Genomic DNA, 27,952 nt, shown 5'->3' on the forward strand with positions numbered 1-27,952 from the left:
AGAGCGTCCGTCTAAAGTTGAATAAAAAGTTGGAAGTTATAAGCAGTCAATTCGTTCATCCATCCATTTGGATGTTGTCCGGATCAGCAAATCATCTGATGATTATTATTATGAACTTTATAGTAGGTTGTGCCGACAAGACTTGTGTGTAGTACTACTCAGATCGAACGTCACAGCAAAGAGTTCAATAGTTGGAAGTCCACAGTATTATGACAAGACGTTTACATGCAAGTTCATATCCCCAACTTTAAGTTCACAGTAATGATTTAATCATCAAATCACTAAAAGCTGTCAGGCACTTAACTGCTGAACAATACTTGATCCAGCTCCTTAGTTTGGTTTGGTTTAACGTCCTATTAACAGCTAAGGTAATTTAAGGACGTGCCTACATGTGTGTAGAGGAGACAGGGGTATGTTGGTGTACTTGCCTCCTTGTGATAGATGCCGACTTTATAGCGCTATATCACTGAAATACCATGTGAAAGGCACCCAGCACAGCATTCTGCCTGGTCACATTATACTGACAACAGGTGAACCACTTTTAGCTTGAATGTTGAGCGTTCGCCCAGGTGAGGAAGGCAATGGGTTCTGTCCCCAGGCTGGGACATACCAAAATTCTTAAAGATGGTAGTTGTTATTCCCTGCTTAACGTTCAGCATTTAGGGGAATGGCAACAACTGGTTCATCAAGCTTCTTACATACTGTTAAGACAAGACATTTACAAATAGGTACCATCAAGGGGTAATCACTGCAAAATTGTCAAAACTGAGTTTTAAATCATTGAGCAGTATGTGCAGGATCTTTACAGAACTGAGAATTAAGTCATGGAGGGTGTGATCCACATATCACAGTTTTACATAGCTATTGTCAGATCAAGTGAATGCCATATGTTGTTTATTACTTACCGTACTTTAAAGGTCAACATCTCACAGGGCCATCTCCCACTGGGAATCACTTTATTGTCTAAATATTTGTATTAGGAAGGAGAATGTTTAGTGATCACATTGTTCAATCTCCTTCAATTGAATCCGAAGTATAAACCACTTGAGGTCGACTTAACGTGGACCAATATTCAGGGTGTCGACAGTCGTGAAATTTCTTAAGTCGACTTCATTTCAAAACAATGACCAAACAAAGAAGTACATTCAGTTTTTTTTATTAAGCCTTTTTTGTCTCTTGTTTTTTAATAATTATGTCTAAACATAATTAATATATAAGAACACAATGAATTTCTCATGGGTTCTATACATTTACATGACAATAGAAAACGGCAACAACTTTCAGACACACCCATAACACAAATAGTATCGATTAAAATGTGACGATGTTCATATCTCAAAACTTGTACACTGATCAAGATGTCCCAGATAAAAACATTGAAGTATCATTAGTTACTTTCATTATTACAAGAACGTCATTAGGAAAAAGAAATAATTTATTTACACTTGGAAAAAAAAATAAAAAAATTGCACAACTTTTTTATTGCATCAGAAATCATCAAAAGTTTTGAGGAAGAAAATATTTGAATCAAGACACCGTCATTGCTGTTGTCAGTTAGTTTCAGGAACACTTATTATTGATTATATGGTATAGGTTAATTGTATAAGTTTAATGTAAAGCAATTTTTTGGCATATCATGATAAAAACAGCGTTGTAATTCTATCCCCACAACAGCTTTAATTAGTGCTCCCAAGAATTGAGGGATCAGAAAGGCTGGATTTTTTACTTACATTTTCAAAACAAGAAAATTCACAAGAAGAAAATCTAATAATCTGAGACAACTAGACCAGGTTTTTAAACAGCGAGATAAATACATCCACAACATTATATAGCTAACACTTAATGGGGGGATGAGATGAACGGCTGTATTTTCAAATAACAAGCAAAACATTTCTTGAATAAAATTCAGCATAATTATTATTACAATAATTAATATTGATTATTTACCTTAGTTATATTTCATAATGAGGTAATGATATGTATAGTAAACAAATTAAAAAAAGTCTTTTTTAATATATGAAGAAATACTGTACACACTATACTTAAACACACATTCTTGAGATCATTGTTTTTCTATCATAATAAATGTAACACTTAGACAAAAACCCACCGAGAAACAGTCATAAATTAAAGTTTGTTCTTTTAATAAACATACACAAGTTTGAATGAAAATTTCTATGTTTATAAATAAGCTTCATGTGTCTATAGACTATTGTGTATCCAGATGTATTGGCCGAGAATCCTAGGAAAGAAAAGTGATCATCTTCTATAACCAGTTTTCAAATGTGCATTATTTTCTGTTTGTATTTTTTTTACTAGATTTTAGACTATATGCATTTCAGACAAAATCTGTTTATCTGCAAATTTTGTTAGACTGTAACGTTTCTGTAATTAGAAGGATAAAAGCATCTGTGTCATGTTTCAGGTTTATCTTAATCTATATGTACAAAATCTCACTTGTTAGTATTTTCTTTTAGTAGAGGGGCTTAGAGCAAAAGAGGAAATTATTATTTCTCAAAATTCCTTATAGTTATTAGAGATAATAAATTTCTTGATAAGTAGAGTTTTCTCGTTCTAATAAACTTGGGGTACCAAACATGAAAAGTTGCTCTTAAATCACATGTACTGTTAGATGGCAGGCCTGCATTACATACAGTGTAAATTACTTATCTGTACAAACAGCAGCACTTTCTTTCACAATGGTGCTGTTGCCGTTTCAATGATTCACAAATGACAAGATTGTGATAGCTTGAAACTTTTTCTTTCATAAAATACACTGGACACAACAATACATAACACAAATAGTCAAAACCGTGGCAGGAGAAAAAGGTTATGATAAAAATTCTCTAACTTGATAATAGTAAAACAAAAACAAATCTTGTTCAAATTTTCTAATATTTTCATTTTAAAATTTCACGACTAGAATGAAGTATTTAATAACACTGAAGTTTTAACCATTTACATTTAAGAATAAAATATATACATTCAGTATTTAAGTACACTCATCAACAAATATCTGTTACAACCATAAACTCGTTCAAAATATGCTGCCTACTTTAACCACTGCTTCTCATGTGTTTGTTTTTCTATTCTGTCATCTGTTTTTCCTAATTATACAATGAGAATAAATCACACGTGAAGAGAGAAGTTTATCAAAAAGAAGACACGTAATCGCTGAATTGAGTGTAATAAAGAAATAAATTCAGCTAGATTTATCTATTTTTACTTTTGATTGATTCAAAATAGTTTATTCAATTAGATTCTCGGCACAACCTTGACACTGGAGTTGACTGTATTTTCCAACTAGTTCAGATACGATGCATTTGTCACGAATTAAGGTAAATCTATACCTATTTTCTTATCAAAATAAAAAGCCATACCACAGATTGGCACATATTACCGTATTGTATCTGATAATTCAGATTATCTCCTTATTGCCTGTATTGCTTGACCTGTTCATTGGGATTACATGTACATTGAAAATAATTTCACAATTTTCTTCTCCCTAGGCAAGACTGAAGAAACACTAACCCAAACTTCCTTCAATACAAAAGTCACAATCGATAAAACTAGGTTGCGTAAACTTTTATGAGAGGTTTTGATAATGACTTTTCTTGATTTTTGATAAAGCTGTTCATGATAAGAAACTAGAAATTACAAACCCATATCAACAATAGTCGACACTTTGAACCACAGAAGTCTGAACATAAATACTTACCATACCAATGTTTTGCCAGAAACTTTTCATTTTTTGATACTGTTGCATATTAAAGCAAGGACATCTCCTACAATCTGATCTGTACTAGTTTTGAAATATTGCAATGTACCACAGGTCTGTCTATAAAATATAACTGTTACAGGCCTGAAGTTGACTGAAAAAATATTTAGAGTATTTTTCAACTCTACCACGAAATAGGATGTGACAAACATAAGAAAATAAAACTTTCATATACAATGTAGCTACAATTTGATAACAAATCGGGTACCCATGCATGTTAACAATAACAAACGAACATCCAACCTCTCAATATCTAGAAAGAGTTGGGACGTAGTCACCTCACCCTTCAAACTTGTGTGCATGATAAGAAATAAATTTTACTTTTAATTTGTCCAAGAATTACACATGATTTTTATTAGAAAAACTTGATTAAGACATTTCGACAAAAGCTATAACAATCTGATAGTAAAATGAAAATGTGAAATTGTATATAGAGGACCAACAATTGACCCATACTTAATAAAAAGAAATAACAAACATCGAGGATAACAAACTCTTGGATTGAAAGTTTCACAACTGACTATGAATATTGCACAAGGGAAGTCAGCTAATGACTGGAAAAGCACTGCATCCGACCCTTAAACCACAAGAACCTGATGTTATAACCAAAGGGGCCCGACTCTAAAACCAAAAGGGTCTGACACCCTGTCGAGGGTACAGGCAAATCAATATACCAATTGTATGGCCATTAACTCATTTACCCCTGAAGACACATTTGAACTCTTCCAATAGTTCATTTTGAAATTTCAGGGGTGAATGAGTTAAAGTCTATAACAGTTAGTAGTAAAATATTTGGGAGTGCTCATGAATTACACAATACATAATCCACTCAGGGAAAAGTTCTAGCATTACAATAAGACCTATCAATGTACACTACCAAATTACCTCCCTTTATCAAAATACCAGCTGCTTGCATCAAGAGTTAAATCTCTACCGATTTAAAATCAGAATGTAAATAACAAATTCTAGTATTCTGAAAATCAATACAACTGTACTGTATACAGGGAATCTCTCTATAAAGATCACCTCTCCATAAAGATCACTTGTCTATGTCGACCACCCGTTTATGAAGATCACCTCTCTACAAAGACAAAACACCTGTTTATATAGGCCGAGTTTCCTCTGGCCCCGACACCAGATTTAGACACTTTGACAGATAGATGTCTGGTGTGGGAGACATCTAGTTTCATCTGGTTTCAGGGCTAGAGGAAACTCGGGCTACTGTTTATGAAGTTTATCACCTGCCAACACCTATTATATAGAAAATAATACATGATATTTACTGTATATAATAACATATGTTTAGCAACGTAGAACTTACATATTAACTTAATATTAAGCTTTCTGATATATTGTTGCCAATCTTTTTAGACAAGATGGTCTGCATGTAATTTACAGTCCTACAGTTTTGACATAAGAACATCCTCTCCCCTCCATCCATCAAAGACAACACAACCATGAAAGTCGGGTTCTGGGTCAGACACAGTGCTTGTTCTAGGAAAATATCCCCACATTTTTATTACAACAGTTCTAAATATAAAGTATCAAATTGAATGTTTTATAACATTCTAAATATGATTCAAACAAAGAAACTACTTATTGTGTGAACAGTATAAAAAGGGATGACGCATGAAATATATGGATGATAAAGAGTATTTGGTAGAAGATTTAACAAGTTAGGCGGCTATATACCTTTACACAGTGGACAATAACTACCACACGTATGAGACACGGTAACATCCTTTTAACTATGTGTGTCCTTGGCTCCCTCCACGTCCACATTGGCCCTTACTGGCCACAGAAGTGGACCCCTACAATACTGGCTTGTAGGGGTGGAAAGGTTATAAAACAGCAGTTTACATGGCACAAATCAGATATATACTGTATATGGCTTGTTTTCAGGGCAGTGTTGTTTTCACCTCTATCATATTACCGTATTTGACTGCAAACAAGCCCCCTCTCACAAATAAGCCCCCTCCCCACTTTGGAAAATGTGCTGGGAACAGGGTGGGTGCCTGCAACATTTTGCTTGTACCAAATCTATTATATGTATAGTCTGTACAGAAGTTGTTGGTCCAGGTATTGAACAGTCAAAATCAATTAATCATTTGCCAAATAACTTAGAATTAAAAAAAAATACTATGGACAAACGTATCTTACCAGGTAAACGTATTTCAGTGTAATGTGCAATTAAACATGACATGACTGGTAGTCCGTTAGCACTACAGATCAACCAATACCTAATCGGCCAATTCAACTCTTAGAGAATTTCCGTTTTCCCATGAAAACAACACTGCGTGAAATCAGATCCATATATTGTATTAACACCCAGTGTGGCGACGGGTTGACAGTATTTACACTGAATGTCTCTCACAACACAATACATACATTGTTTTTATCCCTGGTTTTCCTATTTAACATGAAGTCTTTTAAGTATAAAAATCTGCCGATGCCTTAAAACCAAATAATACCAACAGTAACAGTCTAGATATTTCCTACGTATATCATGGCCAAACAAAGTCTAGATATTTCCTACGTATATCATGGCCAAACAAAGTCTAGATATTTCCTACGTATATCAGGGCCAAACAAAGTCTGGATATTGGTAAAATTACCAGTATGTAAATCTATGAATCTCAATTGTTCATCGCAAGATGATGAAAGGCTTCCAGTGGTTTGTTTGTAAGTTATTGTTTTAAATATTCAGGGTAACTAGGATTTTAAGAACAATGATCCTTCAGGATTAGCTCTGGGCCTTGATTCAGTTTCCCAAAATTGAAAATGTGCTGCACAGGTACCGGTGCACATGATGGTTCGCAATCACCAACTAGTCCCTCCCCCCATTTTTAAAAATCTATAAATCCCATTATATGCATTAATGTATCCTAGACAGGAAATCAATAATTATATCCCCTGGGTACCAAAGATCATTTTACATCCTTTTCTGAGAAAAAGTGATACGCAGCCCTTTATAGGTAATTTTAATTTCCTGTATTTAATAGTTATAGAAAAATTAAAAGGTTAGATGTACAAGATTTCTCCCGTAGCAGTAGTGGGGGGCATATTAACAGGAATGAAATGCCCATGACTCCCACGTTATATAATCTGGTCGAGATCCATTATAGTACACACTGAAACATTATACTAATCCATCTCTGATAAAATTTCATTTAATATTCTACATATTTTAACAACCATATGGTGTTTTTCTGGAAAAATGTTTAATGATTTAAATGCATGACTGATGTGAGTGACCTTATGGTTGGTCTTTAAATATTGACACCTGTGAGGAGGCCGTGTTGATGACTTTGTAGCTATGTGACTGCTGCCTATAGATATGAGTGGGTAATCAAACAGGTATGTAATATGTATATAAACTGGAGAGAAACCTCATTCAGTGTAACTGCTGACAACCTTCACCTACCACTGGGTTGGAGGATAAATCGTTTTATAAAAGGTTACAATAACATTTAACACAAAATCCAACATGGCATAATGACGTAGTCAAATGTGTGCGACTTTTGATTGTTGATGACATGCTAAGATTCAATATAAAGTCCCTTCAGCACCTGGTACTTACATGTTAAAATGTAAACATTGTATTTAACAAATTTTGATAAAAAAATCAGATCTCTGCTTCTGTACTACAAAAACCCCAGAACAACACCAGCAACGGTCAGCTAAATTCAGAGAACTATATATAGAAATCACAACTTCACTATAACTATATTACTATAATAAAAATTTGACACACAGAGTAACAAACATGCAAACATCTATAACATGTAACTGATATTCAAACGACAAATTAGAAAATAAGTTTTTAAATTCAAACAATATCAACTTAAGGAATCAACTACAGCAGATAGTCTTTATCATAGTCTGTCGATATAGCAACACAATGTTTACATACTACAACGACTTTCATCACTTCAGAAACAGTTTCCTTCTTTTAAAGAGAAAGATCACAATTGCTTTAATATCCATTTTAGTGTCAGGATTATGCAATATTTTTACCAGAGATTTTTGTTACATAAAATTCCGGTCAAAAGATAATTCTATAATGTTGTTTTTAATGAAAAATGTTTCCCAAACTTCTTTTGGACACATATTTAAATTTAATAATGCGTAGATCACAAGAGTCAATTTTTGGTTTAGCATCTTATAAACACATTTACATAATCGTTCCTGACAAAAGTTTGGAATAACAGGACATCATTGCATTTTGCCTCATCACCTTTTAAAGGAGTGCTTTCAAATAAATATAACATATCTTGCTGGGTGTACAAACTGTTCTCGTTACAACTGGCTGTATTAATGTCAGTGTAACGTGCTAATGTGTTTGTGGTACCACAGCAATGCTTTCTAACATTGTTTCATTTTCAGGAGCCAAGAACTGTATTGTATTACATGTAACCAATTTTTTTTCGTCATCTGCAAATTTCAAATTTATACCATGTTTTTTGAATGGTTATATTAATTACAAGCAGAAACATTAAAAAATTTCTTCATCGGCAAATTTCAAATTTATACCATGTTTTTTTAATGGTTATATTATATTAATTACAAGCAGAAACAGTAAATTGTTTCTTCATCGGCAAATTTCAATTTTATACCATGTTTTTTGAATGATTATGTTAATTACATGTAGAAACAATAAATTGTATAAATTCCTTTCCTCAATTTGTGCGTACAATTTGGTTAATTGAGCTTCTTCTCCCCCTTGCGAACTTGTCAACTATTTTAATTAGATCCAACTCGGAGTGACTTAACAAAATCATTAAAACAGTAATAATAGATTTATGGAAATCCTCACACAATCTGCTACTAACAGAAAAACGAATGCTGTTAAACAACAAACAAAACAAAACACAGTCTAAAGTTTGAGAGAAATTCAGATAATCTATAGTCGTATATATATTTGATATCTTTCTCTGAATTTAGCTCAATTAATTTGCATGATGTCTCAAAGACTAAACTATATCAAAGTTCTACCCTTAATTTTCAATATATATATATATATTTCTCGACACTCTCTCACACTTGACCAGCAAACTCTCCTCTATAACACAACATGTATTTGAGCAGAATCGTTGAGTCATTATCTGCTAGGAGCCCTTGCCTGTTGATGCACTGAAAGGAGAGGGCAGTCTACTAAATCCGGGTCGAACCTGCTGACCCTCGTACACTGACTGAGACGGTGGTGCCGCGGGCCGGACACCGGTCTGTGCGGAATGTGGTGACCCCATCACTTGATGGTATTGTTGTGTCATATCCTGCTTCAACTGGGAGCCCACACCAAACTTGAGATTGGCAGCAATGTCATTCACATGCTGAAAAGAGCCAGTATTATGTAGTGGGAATCCGTTCTGAAAGCTGATCACATTGGCGAGGTTAGTCGGCCAGGTGGTGGTGATGTGAGCGCCAGGGTGGGAAGTCTGTTGGGGGGAGGAGCTTATTTGATGTGCTTTGTCTGACGTGACCAGCACACTTTGTAGGTTGTCGATGCCAATATGGTTACCCACGGAGTTCAGATTAGGTGCACGGATACTCGACACATTGGACACAGACACTATTTGCTGTAGAGGTATATTGGGCATGCTCCCTGGCATGGAGTCGTGAGACTGTGACTGTTGCTGTAGAAACACCTGTTGTTGCTGGTGTGGAGCTGACTGCCCTGGCAGTCCCTGTCGCGCGGTAAAATTTGGCAGTGTGTTCTGGTGACTGATAAATGACTGGGGCAGGTTTGTCACCATCGGTGCCCCCTGTAACTCCATAGAAGGATGTGGGAACCGTTGTTGTTGTTGTTGTTGTTGACTGGCATTCTGTGCATTCACCACAGCAGCATTCAGCGCCACTAACCCCTCCCTACTGTTGACCAAGTTACGTCGGTCCACTTTGGGGTTAAACCCTGCGGCCTGGTACATACCAGCACCACTACTGACCGTCACTCTAACCCCACCCTGTACAGACCCAGCGTTCCGGTTCACCATCACAACATTATCGGGTAACGTCCGGTTCATGTCATGGTCATTTAAACCACCCTCAAGTGATATACCATTGCACAATGCCCCAGTTGCTGTGGATACAGCAGGGGTAGGAGGGGTAGGAGTAGGGACAGTATTGGTAACCGTAGCCATGTTGTTCACAGGAGTCCCTAGTAATGAGGCTGCAATCTGTTTGAGTTGTTCGTCGTCTAGCTCCATACCACTATTGGTGAACTTCTCTATAGCCTGCTGAGCCACGCTGATGTCAATGTTGGCCTCAGCGATGTGACGTTCCAGCTCGGCCACATCCTCAAGTGTAGGCATCATTGCATCCCCATTCTTACCTGTAATACAAAAGTATACATTCCTCATTAGCAGCATTGTCAGTTGGTTTAGATAATACAAACAATGAAAGTAATGTTCATTATAACAAGCTCCTCATACTTATTCAAGTGAAGCCAACACGGTTTACTAACTAGAACAAACAGATAAATATATAATTAGCAGAAGATCCTCTGGCATTGCATGTTCCTCAAAGAAGCTATACAGATGTAGCAGAAATTACTGAATTTTCATGTTTTTCTTGTTGAATTTCATTAACTCAGTGTTTTCAAACATACAATAACCATGAAGAACGGACAATGTAAATGCCTTTTTGGAAAGCTTATAACAGAAGGACCGAGTAGTATCAAGTCGATCATTGGCTTACAACAGAAAGACTGGGTAGTATCAAGTCCATCATTAGCTTATAACAGAAGGACCGGGTAGTCTCAAATCCATCATTAGCTTACAACAGAATGACCGAGTAGTATCAAGTCCATCATTAGCTTACAACAGAAGGACCGGGTAGTATCAAGTCGATCATTAGCGAATAACAGAAGGACCGAGTAGTATCAAGTCCATCATTGGCTTACAACAGAAGGACTGGGTAGTATCAAGTCGATCATTGGCTTACAACAGAAGGACTGGGTAGTATCAAGTCGATCATTAGCTTACAACAGAAGGACCGGGTAGTATTAAGTCGATGATTGGCTTATAACAGAAGGACCGGGTAGTCTCAAATCCATCATTAGCTTACAACAGAATGACCGAGTAGTCTCAAGTCCATCATTAGCTTACAACAGAATGGCCGAGTAGTATCAAGTCCATCATTAGCTCATAACAGAAGGACCGGGTAGTATCAAGTCGCTCATTAGCTTACAACAGAAGGACCGGGTAGTATCAAGTCTATCATTAGCTTATAACAGAAGGACCGGGTAGTATCAAGTCGCTCATTAGCTTACAACAGAAGGACCGGGTAGTATTAAGTCGATCATTGGCTTATAACAGAAGGACCGGGTAGTATCAAGTCCATTGTTAGCTTACAACAGAAGGACCGGGTAGTATCAAGTCCATTAATAGCTTATAACAGAAGGACTGGGTAGTATCAAGTCGATCATTAGCTTATAACAGAAGGACCGGTTAGTATCAAGTCCATCATTAGCTTACAACAGAAGGACCGGGTAGTATCAAGTCTATCATTAGCTTATAACAGAAGGACTGGGTAGTATCAAGTCTATCATTAGCTTACAACAGAAGGACCGGGTAGTATCAAGTTCATTAATAGCTTATAACAGAAGGACCGGGTAGTATCAAGTCGATCATTAGCGAATAACAGAAGGACCGGTTAGTATCAAGTCCATTGTTAGCTTAAAACAGAAGGACCGGGTGGTATCAAGTCCATCATTTGCTTATAACAGAAGGGCCGGGTAGTATCAAGGCGAGCATTAGCTTATAACAGAGGGACCGGGTAGTATCAAATCCATCATTGGCTTATATCAGAAGGACCGGGTACTATCAAGTCGATCATGGGCTTATAACAGAAGTACCGGGTAGTATCAAGGCGAGCATTAGCTTATAACAGAGGGACCGGGTAGTATCTGGGTAGTATCAAGTCTATTAATAGCCTATAACAGAAGGACCAGGTAGTATCAAGTTTATCATTGGCTTATAACAGCAGGATCGGGTAGTATCAAGTTCATCATTGGCTTATACCAGAAGGACCGGGTATTATCAAGTCCATCATTATCTTACAACAGAAGGACCGGGAAGGATCAAGTCGATCATTGGCTTACAACAGAAGGACCGGGTAGTATCAAGTCTATTAATAGCTTATAACAGAAGGACCGGGTAGTATCAAGTCGATCATTGGCTTACAACAGAAGGACCGGGTAGTATCAAGTCGGTCATTGGCTTACAACAGAAGGACCGGGTAGTATCAAGTCCGGGTAGTATCAAGTCGATCATTGGCTAATAACAGAAGGACCGGGTAGTATCAAGTCCACCATTGGCTTATAACAGAAGGACCGGGTAGTATCAAGGCGATCATTGGCTTACAACAGAAGGACCGGGTAGTATCAAGTCCATCACTGGCTTATAACAGAAGGACCGGGTAGTATAAAGTCCATCATTGGCTTGTAACAGAAGGACTGAGTAGTATAAAGTCGATCATTGGCTTATAACAGAAGGACTGGGTAGTATCAAGTCCGGGTAGTATCAAGTCGATCATTGGCGAATAACAGAAGGACCGGGTAGTATCAAGTCCATCATTAGCGAATAACAGAAAGACCGGGTAGTATCAAGTCGATCATTAGCTTACAATAGAAGGACCGGGTAGTATCAAGTCCATTGTTAGCTTACAACAGAAGGGCCGGGTAGTATCAAGTCCATCATTAGCGAATGACAGAAGGACCGGGTAGTATCAAGTCGGTCATTGGCGAATAACAGAAGGACCGGGTAGTATCAAGTACATCATTGGCTTATAACAGAAGGACCGGGTAGTATTAAGTCCATCATTAGCTTATAACAGAAGGACTGAGTAGTATCAAGTCGATCATTTGCTTATAACAGAAGGACTGGGTAGTATCAAGTCCATCATTAGCTTAAAACAGAGGGACCGGGTAGTATCAAGTTGATAATTGGCTTATAACAGAAGGACCGGGTAGTATTAAGTCCATCATTAGCTTATAACAGAAGGACTGAGTAGTATCAAGTCGATCATTTGCTTATAACAGAAGGACTGGGTAGTATCAAGTCGATCATTAGCTTACCTTACAACAGAAGGACCGGGTAGTATCAAGTCCATCACTAGCGAATAACAGAAGGACCGGGTAGTATCAAGTACATCATTGGCTTATAACAGAAGGACCGGGTAGTATCTGGGTAGAGTCAAGTCTATCATTAGCTTACAACAGAAGGACCGGGTAGTATCAAGTCTATCATTAGCTTATAACAGAAGGACCGGGTAGTATCTGGGTAGAGTCAAGTCTATCATTAGCTTACAACAGAAGGACCGGGCAGTATCAAGTCCATCATTGGCTTATAACAGAAGCACTGAGTAGTATCAAGTCGATCATTGGCTTATAACAGAAGGACCGGGTAGTATCAAGTCTATCATTAGCTTATAACAGAAGGACCGGGTAGTCTCAAGTCGATCATTGGCTTATAACAGAAGGACTGGGTAGTATCAAGTCCATCATTAGCTTATAACCATTGGCTTACAACAGAAGGACTGGGTAGTATCAAGTCCGGCTAGTATCAAGTCGATCATTGGCGAATAACAGAAGGACCGGGTAGTATCAAGTCGCTCATTAGCATGCAACAGAAGGACGGAAAGCTTATAGCTGAAGGACCGAGTAGTATCAAGTCGATCATTGGCTTACAACAGAAGGACTGGGTAGTATCAAGTCGATCATTAGCTTACCTTACAACAGAAGGACCGGGTAGTATCAAGTCGGTCATTGGCGAATAACAGAAGGACCGGGTAGTATTAAGTCCATCATTAGCTTATAACAGAAGGACCGGGTAGTATGAAGTTCATCATTAGCTTATAACAGAGGGACCGGGTAGTATCAAGTCGATCATTTGCTTATAACAGAAGGACTGGGTAGTATCAAGTCGATCATTAGCTTACAATAGAAGGACCGGGTAGTATCAAGTCCATTGTTAGCTTACAACAGAAGGGCCGGGTAGTATCAAGTCCATCATTAGCTTAAAACAGAGGGACCGGGTAGTATCAAGTTGATCATTAGCTTATAACAGAAGGACCGGGTAGGATCAAGTCCATCATTAGCTTATAACAGAAGGACCGGGTAGTATCAAGTCCATTGTTAGCTTACAACAGAAGGACCGGGTAGTATCAAGTCGATCATTGGCTTACAACAGAAGGACCGGGTAGTATCAAGTCGATCATTAGCTTACAACAGAAGGACCGGGTAGTATCAAGTCGATCATTAGTTTTACCTGAGAAGAGATCAAACGTTTCATCAGGAATCTTGTTGAACACATCTTGGAAGTCTGTTTCTTCTAATAAGCGTGATGCTTGCTCAAGGGGTAATTCTAGTCCTTTTTCCATGTCTGGAAAACATAAAACATACATTAATATTGAAGGGAAGTTGAAATCTGCAACGTTACTGTGGTTAAACCTTTGGTTAGATTACAATATATGTTAACTATTTAACCATGATAACATGCATCTAAATCATATTGATATGCTATAAAACATATTTTGTAACAGCACTGCAACATGAAAATGACACTCATAAAAATTAACAATTAAAAGATTCCAGTACCACACACAGAGATGGGTTCAATTTAGTTAGCAATGCTTTGGTGAAACATCCTAGATTTACCTAATGCATTGAGAGCAGCCTCTGGTAGCTCGGTCAGACTTGGTCTGTCCGATGTTTCCTTTGGCAGTGGTGATTCCACAGATTCCACAGTTTTACTGACATCTGTACTATCCTCTGCCGCTTTGTCTGGCTGTGCATCTGACTCGTCATTAAACATCTCGGTCTCGGAGCCAGTCTGACTTAAATCTGGGTTTGATATACCCGACATGTCAGCATCAGAACCATTTGCCTTATCCTCAAGCTCCAACAGACTGGATTCAATGGTAGGCATTTCTAAAATAACAATTAATAATAAAGATAGACAAATCATTAATTCTTGTCATCAAAAATCACAAATATTAACTGTTTAAGAAATCAGGTTGCAACTTTTCAAATCTACCGAAAAAACAAGAGGCCCAAGGGCCTTAGCGGTCACCTGAGTAATTTCATAGGTACTGGTAGCTCAATTTTATTGTTTAGATGTGATGTGAAAATCAGCATGTAAGCTAAGTGAAATACAATACTTGTCATGTCATCAGAGGATAAGAATTTTAAAATATTGGTAAATTTTCTCTTTGGGGCCCCGCCCTGGCCCCTGGGGTTTGGGTAGGAATCCCAATTTTACAATTTGAAACCATCTTCCTCCAAGGATAATTCTCACCAAGTAAGAATAATTTCCTACATAAAATTGTCAAAATATACACAAAAGTGTTATTTCCCTATATAAACTATTGAAAACTTTACTCCCTAGGCCTCCCCAAGGGAGAACGGATAGCTCGGGGGTCCTGAAATTGACAATTTCAATAAATCCCCTGATGGTCTTTCCATCCATGCACAGAAATTGACTGTAGTAACTCTGAGTCTGGAGAAGAAGATTTTTGAAATATTGGTTAATTTTCCCTTTGGGGCCTCGCCCTGGCCCCAGGGGTTGGGGTGGAGTCCCAATTTTACAATTTTGTAGCCTTATCTACCACGGATGATTCTGACAAAGTTTGAAAAAATTCCATCCACTATTTCTTGAGAAGAAGTTGAAAATGTAAAAAGTTTACACACGACGGACGGAAAGCGATCAGAATAGGTCACTTGAGAAAAACTCAGGTGACCTAAAAACAATAAATGGTTTTACTAATCATCAGAGGATTAAAGTCGACATCATAGAAGTCAGCCTTACATCGTATCAAAACATCATATGCTTTCAATTGCTTAACATTTCAAACATACCAACAATCCTTTATTTGTGAAAAGTCACTGGGAAATAATTAATTCTTGTTTTCAGCACAAAAAATGATTTTTTATGAAACCGTTTCAGCTAAAGGTATCCTAGAAAGGGACACTAGCATCATGTTAGGGTAAACACACAGGTTCTTCAATATGCCTTTTTCCTGAAGTTTTTGGCTTTTAACCGAAAATAAGAATACAAAGATAATTATAAAGATGATGGATCGACACACATGTTTTTAAAGATCTAAATTAAGCTCTGGTTTGGATACAGAAGGGATAAAGCATCCGTTTATCATTTCGCTCAACAATATTGGAACTAAATTCTAGGAATGCATCAGCAGATATAAGATCAGCCTTAGACTATCAAAACAACTAATAACAGTTTAAAGAATAGCAAAAAAATATCAAAACGTGACCTTTGATCTTGTCCCATTCACTTCATACAGTATGTAACAACACACAAACACCCTACCTGTCAGACCAGTTGGTTCAGAAGGTGGAGACGGTTTTTGCGGACGGATATTTTTCCTCTGATTCTTCTTCTTTTTGCCTTTCTTTGGTGGTCGCGTCAGTGCAGATGGCTTCGTCTTTTTCCTCGGCCGCTTTGGTTTAAATTCAGCATCTCCATCCAAGTATGTATCCTGTAGGTTAACAGTAATGGGCTACAACATGGCCACTTACACATTTTCTACCTAACAGTCACTTTGTATCTAAATTAGATAATCGTCACAATGTTCAAACATTCATCTTTTTTCTATTATTTTCTGTTTTTTGAAGATGGTAATGTTAACCTTTTGTTATCTTGACATTATATGGAGAATTGGGATGAGAAATAGGAAGGTCTTAAAATCACTGGGAATGCAACACTACTTCTGTTTTAATCAATCATATCAGAAGGAAAATATCTCATCCTGGTTTAAATGCATGATCCTGTTTGCAAAATTAAAATATTCTTACCAGTATTTACCACAGATTGACATATTCAAGCACCAAAACTTCAGACATTTGTTGTTGAGATTTTGGGAAAACATATTTTGAGGAGTATATCATACTACTACCAATATATACAACTATAGATCTGTATAAATGTTAAACAAAACACGAAGACTAAATTTCACTAGTAGCGCTTTCGCCCTTCTTAGGCGATTATTTCAATGGGCGAAAGCGCTAACAACGTAGTAAAAAAAATGTTTTATATATATTTTTACCCTCACATGCACATTTAAAACTCTTTACAACTATCTGTATATGAATTAAAGTAATGCATCAGAAGATTAAAGGAGACATCATTGAAATCAGCCGTAGATCGTATCAAAACATCATGTGCATTGTCTCATTTAATCATATACTGGTTATAAATATTAAAGTCTGTTTTCTTCTTTATATTGAAACCATACGACAAATAGTAAAATTGGATTGGGAAAGTTGAGGCTACCACACGAGCCACTTTAGCTAATGATCAACAGTAACTTACGGCTTTGATACCGTGCTCCATACAAAGAGGGAGCTCGTGTTTGAAGTCGTTGACGGGAACACAACACTGGGTGTTGTCAGCAAACTTAGCTGTGCAGTAGTCGAACAGCTGTTGATCAACATTGTACATTACGTCTGAAGGTTCAAGTTAAGGTGACAAAATAGATCAAAATTAGCAGTGCACCATAGTCTAAATTCACCGCTGGCATTTCCAGCACAGCAGGTGCTGATGTCAGACTACATGTAATAGCAAACCTGGCACTGTGCTACTATAAAGCCCCAAGTGTGGAGTTATCCAAATTTAGCAGTATGTCATAATAACAAATTGGTGTTCACATATATATAGAAACACGTATACCAAAATAACTTGCTGAATGATCGTTTGGAACTCTGTATTAACAAATATTTTTTTCATTTAAAATTGGGTACAGTGAAACCTGATTTTATTGACATCAATGGGAATTTATATGGGTATGATATGATGATGTCAATACACCCGATTCTACAATAACAGTCAATGTGGGTGGGGGGGTTGTACCATTGGGTATAACAGCGTGTTATTTAGCCTGTATCAAGATCAGGGAGGACTGGATCAGTTGGTCAGGTATAACAGCGTCAGAAAAGCCTACCGCTAGTATCTCTGCATACTCTCTTTTATCATATGAATATCGTGTTATGCAGTGTCATAAAGCCATCACATAAATTACGTTAAATCATGTTTATGTAATGTGTCTAATATCACTCCGGAAATGATGTCACAATCATATAGGAATAATCAATGTGACGTCACGTCATTGTGAAGCAGACGCAATTTTCACTGTTTCAGAGGCGGCCGAATGCAAAATATTCGTTTCAGATCACAATTATACAGTTTACTTTGTATTATATGATAAAAAGAATCTGTCATTCATTTCCCTTCATATTAGATTGATGATACTCGTTTTGGATTTTTCATATTTGCTCGCCAGAGGCTCGCAAACATGAAAAATCCAATATTGTATCATAAATCTAATATGAAAGGAAACTTATGACCGATCCTCTATTTATGCAAGTTAATTCCAGCCAGTTTACATTACTTTTTAACATTTTGTGAACCTTTTAAATCTCATCTATCTGTTCTGACAAGGATACGTTTTAAACAGTGGTTGGCGTAGGGTAGGACATCACTGTCACACTGGACCTCCTCATCGTTCTTGTGGCAGCATTGTCTTTCCAGTAACCCTCTCATTTTGTATCTACAATCACAAACACCTAGTTCATCAAACACTTCACCAAACCATTACACTAGTAGTGAATTGTGTAGTACATCATTTTATTAATGGGGTTTTTTTCTGATTAAAATCCATGCATTGAATAAGCTTAAAAAATCATTCAAAAAAAATCCTACTTAAAGGATTGTAATTTTCAAAAGTCTCATATGAATATTTTATATTCCCTTAGGATTTCACCATCAAACTTTCCAAACTGACCGCTAAGAAATCATTAACTTACACATCGACGGGTGGAGTTTCACAACAATTGATTTCATTTAAAGCTTGAACAGCAGATTTGGACCCCTCACGAGCAGCTTCTATCAGACCCAGTGTATCAGTCTTCTGTCGCAGTCGCTCAGAGGTATTGGCACGGTAAGATTTGCGAGCTTGGAAACACCTGCGTCTCAGCCTCGCCCGGATTAAAGCTAGCTTTGCTGTTCTCAGAGCGTCATCTTGGCTGTAAGAAAACACATGTAGTGAAAACAAGGGGTTAAACTCACAATGTGGTAGATACGTTTATAGATGGTGATTCCAATCTCTGCGTAATATTTGTTAATGAATGTAAGTGTTTAGATAACAAAACATTGTCATGTGTGACCTGTCTTGATCGTCATATATGGAGAAACAAAGATCTTTTTCACTAACACAACTTACTCATCCTCATCCTCATTCGCCTCTTCGTCAGAGGATACTGTAAACCACTCTGGTTGCCATGGTAACAAATCTGCATTTTCATCATCGCTAGCCTCCTCGTCTGAACTTCTTAAACCTAAAAGATGATCAATACATTGACTATTATTCATTTTAATAATAACAATTTAAGTTAGCATTATTTACAATGTTCCTCGTACAATAATACTGATACTGTATACTACTGAGTTTTTAAGAATAACACAATTAAAGGTTAGGCCGTTGTTTGACTCTTTGTTCACTTTAACAGGAATGAATTCACCACGTCGGTATATATCTCATTTCATTATGAATATACTATACATAGTCCTGTACTTCCACTGTGAAAGCAGAATTAAGCACTGAGCACTAATGGATTTTTCTGGTGAATAGCAAATACTTTTGCAAATACTTGTTTAAAGTTTTCTGGTATAATGTATAAAGCAAAAGTTAGATGCTAATTAATACAGATTTTTGCTTTTGATTACACTAATTTATTTTAATGATGTAAAAAAAAAATGTCGTACAATCAATAAAACAATACACCAGTTGGTACTGACCTGAACCAAGATAACTGTGGTTCTGCGTTTTCCATCTGACATAGTTCAAATAGTATTGGATAGCTGCCTTATTCTTCTGGAGCCTCGTGGACACATCATTTTCAGGTAGTACATGTTTGAGCGAGTGAGGTTTCATCAAAGCCTCTGACGAAAATAACTTTGATATCACAGGAGCACTTATAGACCATGTCTTGGGCTTGGACTTTGATCTCTTCGTAACTGTTGGGGGTTGAGGAGTAGCACACTGTGTAGACGAGTACGGAGGGGGTGGGGGAAGCCCCATCACCATTTCTCTTTGCAGTCCTGCCCTTGGGTGTATAGAGGAAGAATTCACCTTGACTGACGGCGACAAGTACAAACTTGTCGGTTCGGTCGTCGGTATTGTCACTGCCGGGGCCATTGTCATGGAAACACTTGGAGGATATTTTCTGTAGGGAGGAGGAGGAGGGGGTAAAGGTTGTGCGTTGATTGGGGGAGGTTGTACATCCCTTTGTGGAGGGAGGTGAGGATGGGAAGGGAGGTGAGGATGGGAAGGGTGGGGAGGATGTTGATGAGGATATAGGTGTGGAGATGGCATGGATACGGGAGTCGGGGTAACCATGTTGTTTAACTGATGATGATGCTGAGGATGGGAAAGACTATGCAGAGGTAGCGTGCTTGTAGGAATAGGGAAGTGAGCTGTGGGTTCTTGATGTAGGTTGTGCAAAACTGGCGCCACTTTCTCAGCATGTTGTATTGGAGGAGTGTGGTGTACCCTAGAGTAATGAGGAGGAAGGTGGTCTGCACGAGGCATCCCCGGGAGATTCTCTGCCAGCATCCCGTGGGGAATCCCCTCCGGCGGGAGAGTTCGAGGTGGAGGAGGAATGCCCGGTCCAGGGAGCATCTGTTGTGGCATCATCATGTAGGGGGTTTGTGATGAGCGTTTCATGTCATGTGTTGGTGAGGGAAGTGGATGTGATGGGCCCATACGACTGTGTGTATGTCCAGGTAAAATATTGCCATTTGAGCTAAGAGGGCTCAAACCATCGTGATCACTGTTGGGTGTTTTGTCGCCCATATCGCCGTGGTCCGAGTGATTAGGCGTGCCAATGTTGTGTGATAAGTTGATACTGTTAGGAACACAGTTGTTGTAGCCATGGGAGGGGGACTGAGACTGTGATGAGGATTCTTGATTTTTCTTCATTTTGTCTTTGATTCGATTTTGTGCTATCTTTGACTGGAGAATATTCATAGTTCTTGAACTGCGCTCTTTGCCTTTCTCCTTACCCTTTACAATGTCAAACTTTGGTTTTATTTTCTCTAGTTTCTCAGCCAGTTCTGGGTAAAGCTTTGCTATTGAGGACACACCACCCTGGTCAACACCCCCTCCTGGAGATTTGCCCCCACTAGAGTTGGGTGTTGTCACTGAGAGAGTCTCCAGATTGGCGGAGGTCGACAAGGGACTGCTGTTGACCTTCATTGCAGATTCATTACCAGTATCAGGGAAGGCGTATGGATCCTCTGGGTCATCTATACCAGAATTGTCTTTGTTTATGTGTAGTTTTGACATATGAAGTCTTCGATTTTCAAACCTTGGTTTGACACGATTTTTATTAAACACTGTCTTGTTTTCAAGAGGTACTGGAGTTAATGTTATCTCGTTAACAACTGTTTTTTCTGTTTCTTTTTCTTTCTCTTTTTTCTTTCGTTCCTTGCGTGGAAGCATGCCCAGTACCTGCATGTGATTGTTACAGTACCTTCAAAACAAAGAGAACAAAAGATTCAACATAACTGAACTGAATTCAACATAAAATTCACTACTGTTTACATGAGAATTGGGTCACATTAAATCGTTAAAACAGATAGCGTTTTTCAATTCTCTTTTAGTAAAACAATTCTCAATTTATATAAATGTTTATGCCAATATTATCAGCGATCGTATTTGCTATACAAAGCACTCATGCCAGGTCACATAAAAACTTACTGGAAAGGGAGACACTTATTAAGATAACAAAATATGAGTTATTATATGTCTGACTGTGATATGTCTCCAGTTGCCATATGTACTATAATATAATGATTATTTTACTTCCCTATTAACCAAAAAAAGGGAAGAAAAACAATGAATGCAGGCTCGCAATACTCACGGTCTATCTTCATGTTCGGGAATAGCCTGTGTGCAGTTCTGTTTGCTGGACTTGGCCATGTAAGCACATCTCTTGAAGGGTGCCGTCGGGTCCTCCAGGATGTGCCGCACACAGAAAGCGTAGCCATTGAGCCGGTGCTGATTACAGACCTTAGAACTGAATGAACACAAGGGCTTCTTGTCCGACGAGGAATAGTGGATATTTTTCCCCTCATACATCTCCAAATGGAGCAGTGTATAGGACACTGACGAACCTTTAAAACATAAAACAGAACATATTTATTAAATACAGTTTATTATTACAGAAAGAGCAATGGTTCCATTTTATTTCCTTTATTTATTTTGTCACTTGTAATATTACTACAATTTGACAGACTACAATGCATACACCCTTATTCCCTGTTATGTGTTCTCAGGAAATCAAAGTAACTTGTAAACTTAAATTTGCATTGATTAACAACATTACATGTACACAGGAAATAAATACCTTATCTATACTAACCTTATTAAAAAAAACTCCAATTTTATTTCCCTATATATAGATACAATTTGTACAAATGTATACTATATATATATAACATGTATGTTATTGTAGATGATAATCTCATGTCCCCTTCAAACCAAATTGATAAATATGATCTTGATTCAACATTGATAGCTGGTCTACAATGGAAAATAAATTCTCAAATACAACTTTATAGCTAGCTTAATTGAATACAAAAGACATGCATCCTCATCTTTATTTTGATATTAACTCATTCAAGAGCATGATCACCATCAACATCCCTATTTAGGACCGATCTTCAACCACATTCAACTGTAGGGACATGTATGGGAAGATCAAATTCACGAAATTTAAAACAAAGCATGTTCCTATTTGGTCATTGAAGTTGTCCGATGAAAGCGACAGGGACTGAGGGTAATTAATGTACTAGTCACCAAAAGGTCACACATACTGGTTGTGACTAGGGCTGTCACAATATATCACAAAACAGGTATATCGCAATACACATCTGGCATATCGTATCGTACCACAATACAGAGATGGAATATTGCTGTACCGCAATATTTGTCAACAGCATTTATTTTGGTATCTGCATGGTGTTTTAACTTTGGCAAATTACTACAAATTCTTATAGATATGCCAATTATAAGCATAAAGCAGGCTTGTTATAGTTCAAATTTTGACAAAAATCTTAAATCTATGTATTCCATATTATATTTGATTAAGTTTGATAACATTTTGACAACAACTTATTATACAATTGAGCACATCTTTCCTTTGACAATATATCGGGATACTTATCGCAATATATATTCAAATCTGTATTGCAATATATCGTGATACACTCCTAGGGTATTGTGACATCCTAGCTAGTTGTGATATATAACCTTTCTACTATATATCATACTCACCAACCCTGAAGGAAATGTTTAGAAACAATTGTCTATCTAGAGAAAATATCTTAATGACGAATGCTAAAACACCAAGTTGAATGGAAATCTTGGTTAGCATGATACCAGAGAACTTCTCCTAAACCAGACAGACTTGACGTATGTTGTTAAAAATAGTTATATATAGCACTAAGAATTTTACCACAGCCTAATTCAAAACGAAGGTACAAAATTAAACTAATAACTAGAATAAAGTAGAGTCCCAACAACTTTTCAATGGTACAGAAACTGAAAATTTGGGTTTCCTGTTAAATTTATGTTATTTTGTGTTATTTTCCTGTACTAAAATAAAGATCATTATTGGTTGTGGGCCTTTTTAGGGAGTTGGAACATTTTGAAATCCTTACCAGGTATGTAACCATTATGTTACAGAAAACTCCCAAGTACTGAAGTTGTACATGTACACAAGCTCCATTGAACTTATATATATATATTGGTCCCTTGTGGAACAACCATGTGTCAATAAGCTTCGGCAGCAGCTATCCATTATTTTGTTTTGATAATTTTTGTTGAAATGAATCACAAATAAATAAGTATATATATCCAACTACACTTGTAAACATATTTTCAAAGGATCAGACAGGGGTCAAAATTGTATCTCAATGCAGAGATTTATATCTATATAGGATCTTACATGAGTTTCCATTTCATAAGAGATTTAAATTATGAAACGAGTCTGAGAATTTTTCAATTTAGCGAGCCTCTGGTGAGTTTTATAAATTTCATATGAAATGAAAACGAATGTAATATCCTTTTTATCACATAATCAAGATGTGTGGCATTTATTCGTTTAAAACGACAATTTTCATGCAATCTTGAAATGTAAAAAGACGCCATTTTGATTCCAGTGCGCAAGTCTGTGACGTCATGTACATGTACTTGTCCTAGGCGTGACATCACAATTGAAACTAACAACCAATCACAGGGCTGATAGGTCATATTACATGGGATAATACGCAAAAAAAATATGACATGGGTATATTCACTGGATAACACAACACAGTACATTATGTGATAAAATACCATTTTATCAAATGAGTTCCAAATTATCCCAACCCCTATATATATATATATACATTTAAACAATAATTTCTCGAGGCGAAAGATGCAACATCAAAGTGGAAGTGTGACTGTGTTCAAAAGTCTGATCAATGTGGATACAAGATGTTTAATTCTACTTCATGAATACAAAATATATTGATATCATTAAACAAACATATCTAGATAATAGTAAACTGTAAGGCATAACATTCTAAAATCTGTGTTTCCACTTTCAGACTATCATTTGCTGTACTATATAACCTCTCACGCCCTATTTTTCTTTAGAGCTACATGTAATATTAGCAAACTACACAACACTTATTTTGTTTGGCCTAATTCAATTTCACAGGAAAAAAAACAACCAATTATCCATTATTGAAGTTTTTGAAGTATGATTGATAAATGTATCTAGATTAATTAAATTGCAATTCAACATTCATCCTCAACCCACAACCAGGCTGAATTATTAATTCAGAAAATTAATCATAATGGAAATGTGGGAAATAAATGACATCTGGTTCTCCTTGGCTCTCTGACTAATCTGTAACTTATGTACACATACCACCAAAAACAGGTGTAGTTATCGTGAAATACTTATGTGTACCTGCAAATATGCAAGCTTCATCCCTCACAATTCCCAATTATAAGTAATCACATTGATATTAACAATCTAAAAAACCCTATTTCATAAATATATTAAATTCATTGTTTATTACCATTGAAAATATTTTTAATTTACGTAAATTAACATATACAGGGGAAGTGATAAGAGTACCTATAGGCTGTAGGTAGATTTTGAAAGAGTTTATTTTAAGCAGTATTGGAAAGGTTTTTATTTGGATGGTTATACACACCCTTTAATACAATGCACTCGCCATCACCCTTCATCAAGACAGCCAGGGTTCGATTCAGACATGAAGTTATTGGGGACCAGATACAGACCACATACATTTTTTCCTAGGAATCTGGATTCCTCCCAAAAAAACATCCCATATATGTACCATCTAATATAACCCTCCAACAATGACATCCCATATGTGTACGTTCCATCTTACTAATTTTTAAGACGAGTCCTAAAAATCATTTTCAAAATGATGACAAGTCCATTGCTAAAAGCAAGATATGTAGCGAGTTCTCAAAATGGGGGCCAGTTCCACAGGTAAAGCACTCAAAATTGGTGTCCAAGACATCACTGCATAATTCGAGCCAACAAAAATGATTAGAATTACATTTTAAAGAGCCAATTTAGTGAAGTTCTTTTCATAATATATATACTTCATGATAATATTGATTTATACTCCTTATGAACAAATCATGTTAATTGTAAGAAATTGACAAAATGTATTTTCTTGGCGTTTTCTGCCAGTAATGAAGAAATCCTTAACCGTACAACTATACATGTACATTTTAGGGGCAGCTGTCAGTTAACTTCTCATAGAGCTTGCACAATCATGTGTTTTATTTTTGTAAACAAATATGTCTCTACAGCCGAGGAGAGAAGGTAAATTCAGATTTCATTCACTGAACTTTTTTGGAATACAAGAACAGGCATTTATTCTGAATTAATAGCATCTTCCAAACAACCTTTCAATCATCGTAATAAATGAGTTATTTATGAGTATCTCAATCTGACATTAATATTTATTTTTCTTCTCACAGCAAATGTGCGAGTGATTTTTCAACATATATATATACAGTTACTTTAAATTTCAATATTCAGTTTAAAATATATAAATAGATGGATATTTAATTACAAAAATATGATGGTTCAGGTAAATTTATCCATATCAATGGTAAATAGTCCATATCAACAGATAATATATACCAGGTATGATCAATTTCAATTCATAGATTTTAGGTAGTTTTCCAAAACATCTACAGGCAGTGAGTTCAGACCGACAGGGTTACAAGGAGAAACATGGGAACCTTGGCACCTCAGAAAAGACAGGGGAAAGTAGGCACTTATAGCTATATATAGGGCATTTACAGGGTTGCATCGAGTTAAACCTTAAATAACATTTGAATTTCGGCCGATATAGATTTTGATAGAATAATCAAGCCAAGCTGCGCTCAAACATGTACGTAAACTTGGCACTTCAATATTTCCTTAAATTTGAGTCCTTGGAATATATCTCACCAACATGAACACATGCTTTTTAAATATTCAGACCCCTTCAGTTTTAATAGAGATCTATCTATATAACATTAAACAAGCCAAATGACAACTACAAAGCTGATTTATTTGTAAATTTATAAAATGAAATATAGAACATAACAGGCTAAAACCTAGGTTTGAATTGATCAATTTTGCCTGTTGCCAGTTACTGAAAACCATGCAGAACTGATATATCAAAGCCAAGGAAGACTCGATAGTTTCTACGATTAAAAATCGATCTTGTCATATATACATCACACATAAGAATCGATCTTCAGATCTTGATTAGAATGGATTTTTCAGTCTCTCGATCAGGCCTAGGGCTGTGTAGTTGCCCTGCCACCAAAGATATACATATTGCATCACAGTTTCTAAATTTTAAAATGTACATTTAAACAAAAAATATGCCAAACCAATCCTAAGTTCAACATTCTACGAACATCCTACTGAGGATCAACAATTTATAAGCAAACTTTATGTTTCATATGAAAAGGTGCTAGGCGTTAGTCTCATACATGACCGAAAACAACATTTCTTAATTAGCATTTAATTTTACAGATATAATTTTAAACTTGCTAAGATATAAAAAATATTTCGTTAAATGATGCAATGTACATGTTTGACTTGAGTTTGTGTTTTACTGGCTACTGTGCAGTAGCCTAGCTAGGTCAACACATCCGGTTAAATCAATAATTCATGAGCAAAATATTGAAAAAATTTAGCATTTATCTGAGGGGTATTTTTAGAGATTTTGGGAACGTTTATTGTTGTGACAGTAGTTCATATATTTAGTATATTATGAGTGCGTTGGAATGGGCATGGTACAATGATTGAACTGTCTGAATCTTATTAAATACATTGATGTTGACATACACAACTACATCAAATGAAAGTCATTGTACACGAATTAGAAGTTATAGAGAAGCAGTATTAAGATTATAAAGTAACTTTATGAACTGAACTTAAACACTTGAACATACCAACCATCACAAGACACACTGTATTGTTTAAAATATGGATCATTTGATCATTATTTTTAACAAATTAATATGTTGCATAATGAAATTGCGTTTTCGATGAAACAGGGGGGTACAGGCGGAAGTGTCAAAACGAGTGTAAACACTGGACAAATATGGTCATTATACACGAAATTAGTCATCGTAACGGTTACATAAATATACAGTGTGAATTGACAAACACCGAGAATATCATCTGAACACCGAATACTTCTAAAATGAAATTATTATTAATTTTTTTCAAGCAAAAATATCAACCCCGATTTCAGCATTGAAACTTCAAACACATCGTATCAACAATTCAATGGTTCATCAATTGATGCAATTACTTCCGAAGATTTCAGAAGAATATTTAGTTAATAGCACATTCTTACCTTCACATAATTGGTAATTGTATCCAAATATACAAAAAATTTAAATTATTTCTAGTTTGCAAATGGCTTCCATCAAAATGGCTGCCAAGATATGCGTGTAAACTATGAATATTTATTTTACCCCGTGAGGCGCCAAAGGGGAAATTATGAGAGGTTACTAAGTTCAACCGCAATCTCTTGGTTAGTGACAATGTTG

General features: G+C 36.4%; 1 protein-coding gene across 1 annotated transcript; it reads right to left on the minus strand.

The window, feature by feature from the left end:
* Positions 1 to 1,400: 1,400 nt before the first annotated feature.
* Positions 1,401 to 27,858, minus strand: LOC110452705 (INO80 complex subunit D-like). The gene is made up of 11 exons (XM_021501359.1): positions 27,757 to 27,858; positions 21,717 to 21,969; positions 19,591 to 21,326; positions 19,016 to 19,130; positions 18,600 to 18,818; positions 18,240 to 18,343; positions 17,110 to 17,243; positions 16,108 to 16,276; positions 14,436 to 14,708; positions 14,047 to 14,160; positions 1,401 to 10,109 (listed from the first exon to the last, which is right to left on the minus strand). The coding sequence occupies exons 2-11, from the start codon at positions 21,932 to 21,934 to the stop codon at positions 8,887 to 8,889; spliced, it is 4,305 nt and encodes a 1,434-aa protein (XP_021357034.1). The 5' UTR covers positions 21,935 to 21,969; positions 27,757 to 27,858; the 3' UTR covers positions 1,401 to 8,886.
* Positions 27,859 to 27,952: the final 94 nt, after the last annotated feature.

This window comes from Mizuhopecten yessoensis, unplaced genomic scaffold (assembly GCF_002113885.1).
Source record: "Mizuhopecten yessoensis strain PY_sf001 unplaced genomic scaffold, ASM211388v2 scaffold6823, whole genome shotgun sequence".
In the NCBI taxonomy this organism is placed as follows: domain Eukaryota; kingdom Metazoa; phylum Mollusca; class Bivalvia; order Pectinida; family Pectinidae; genus Mizuhopecten; species Mizuhopecten yessoensis.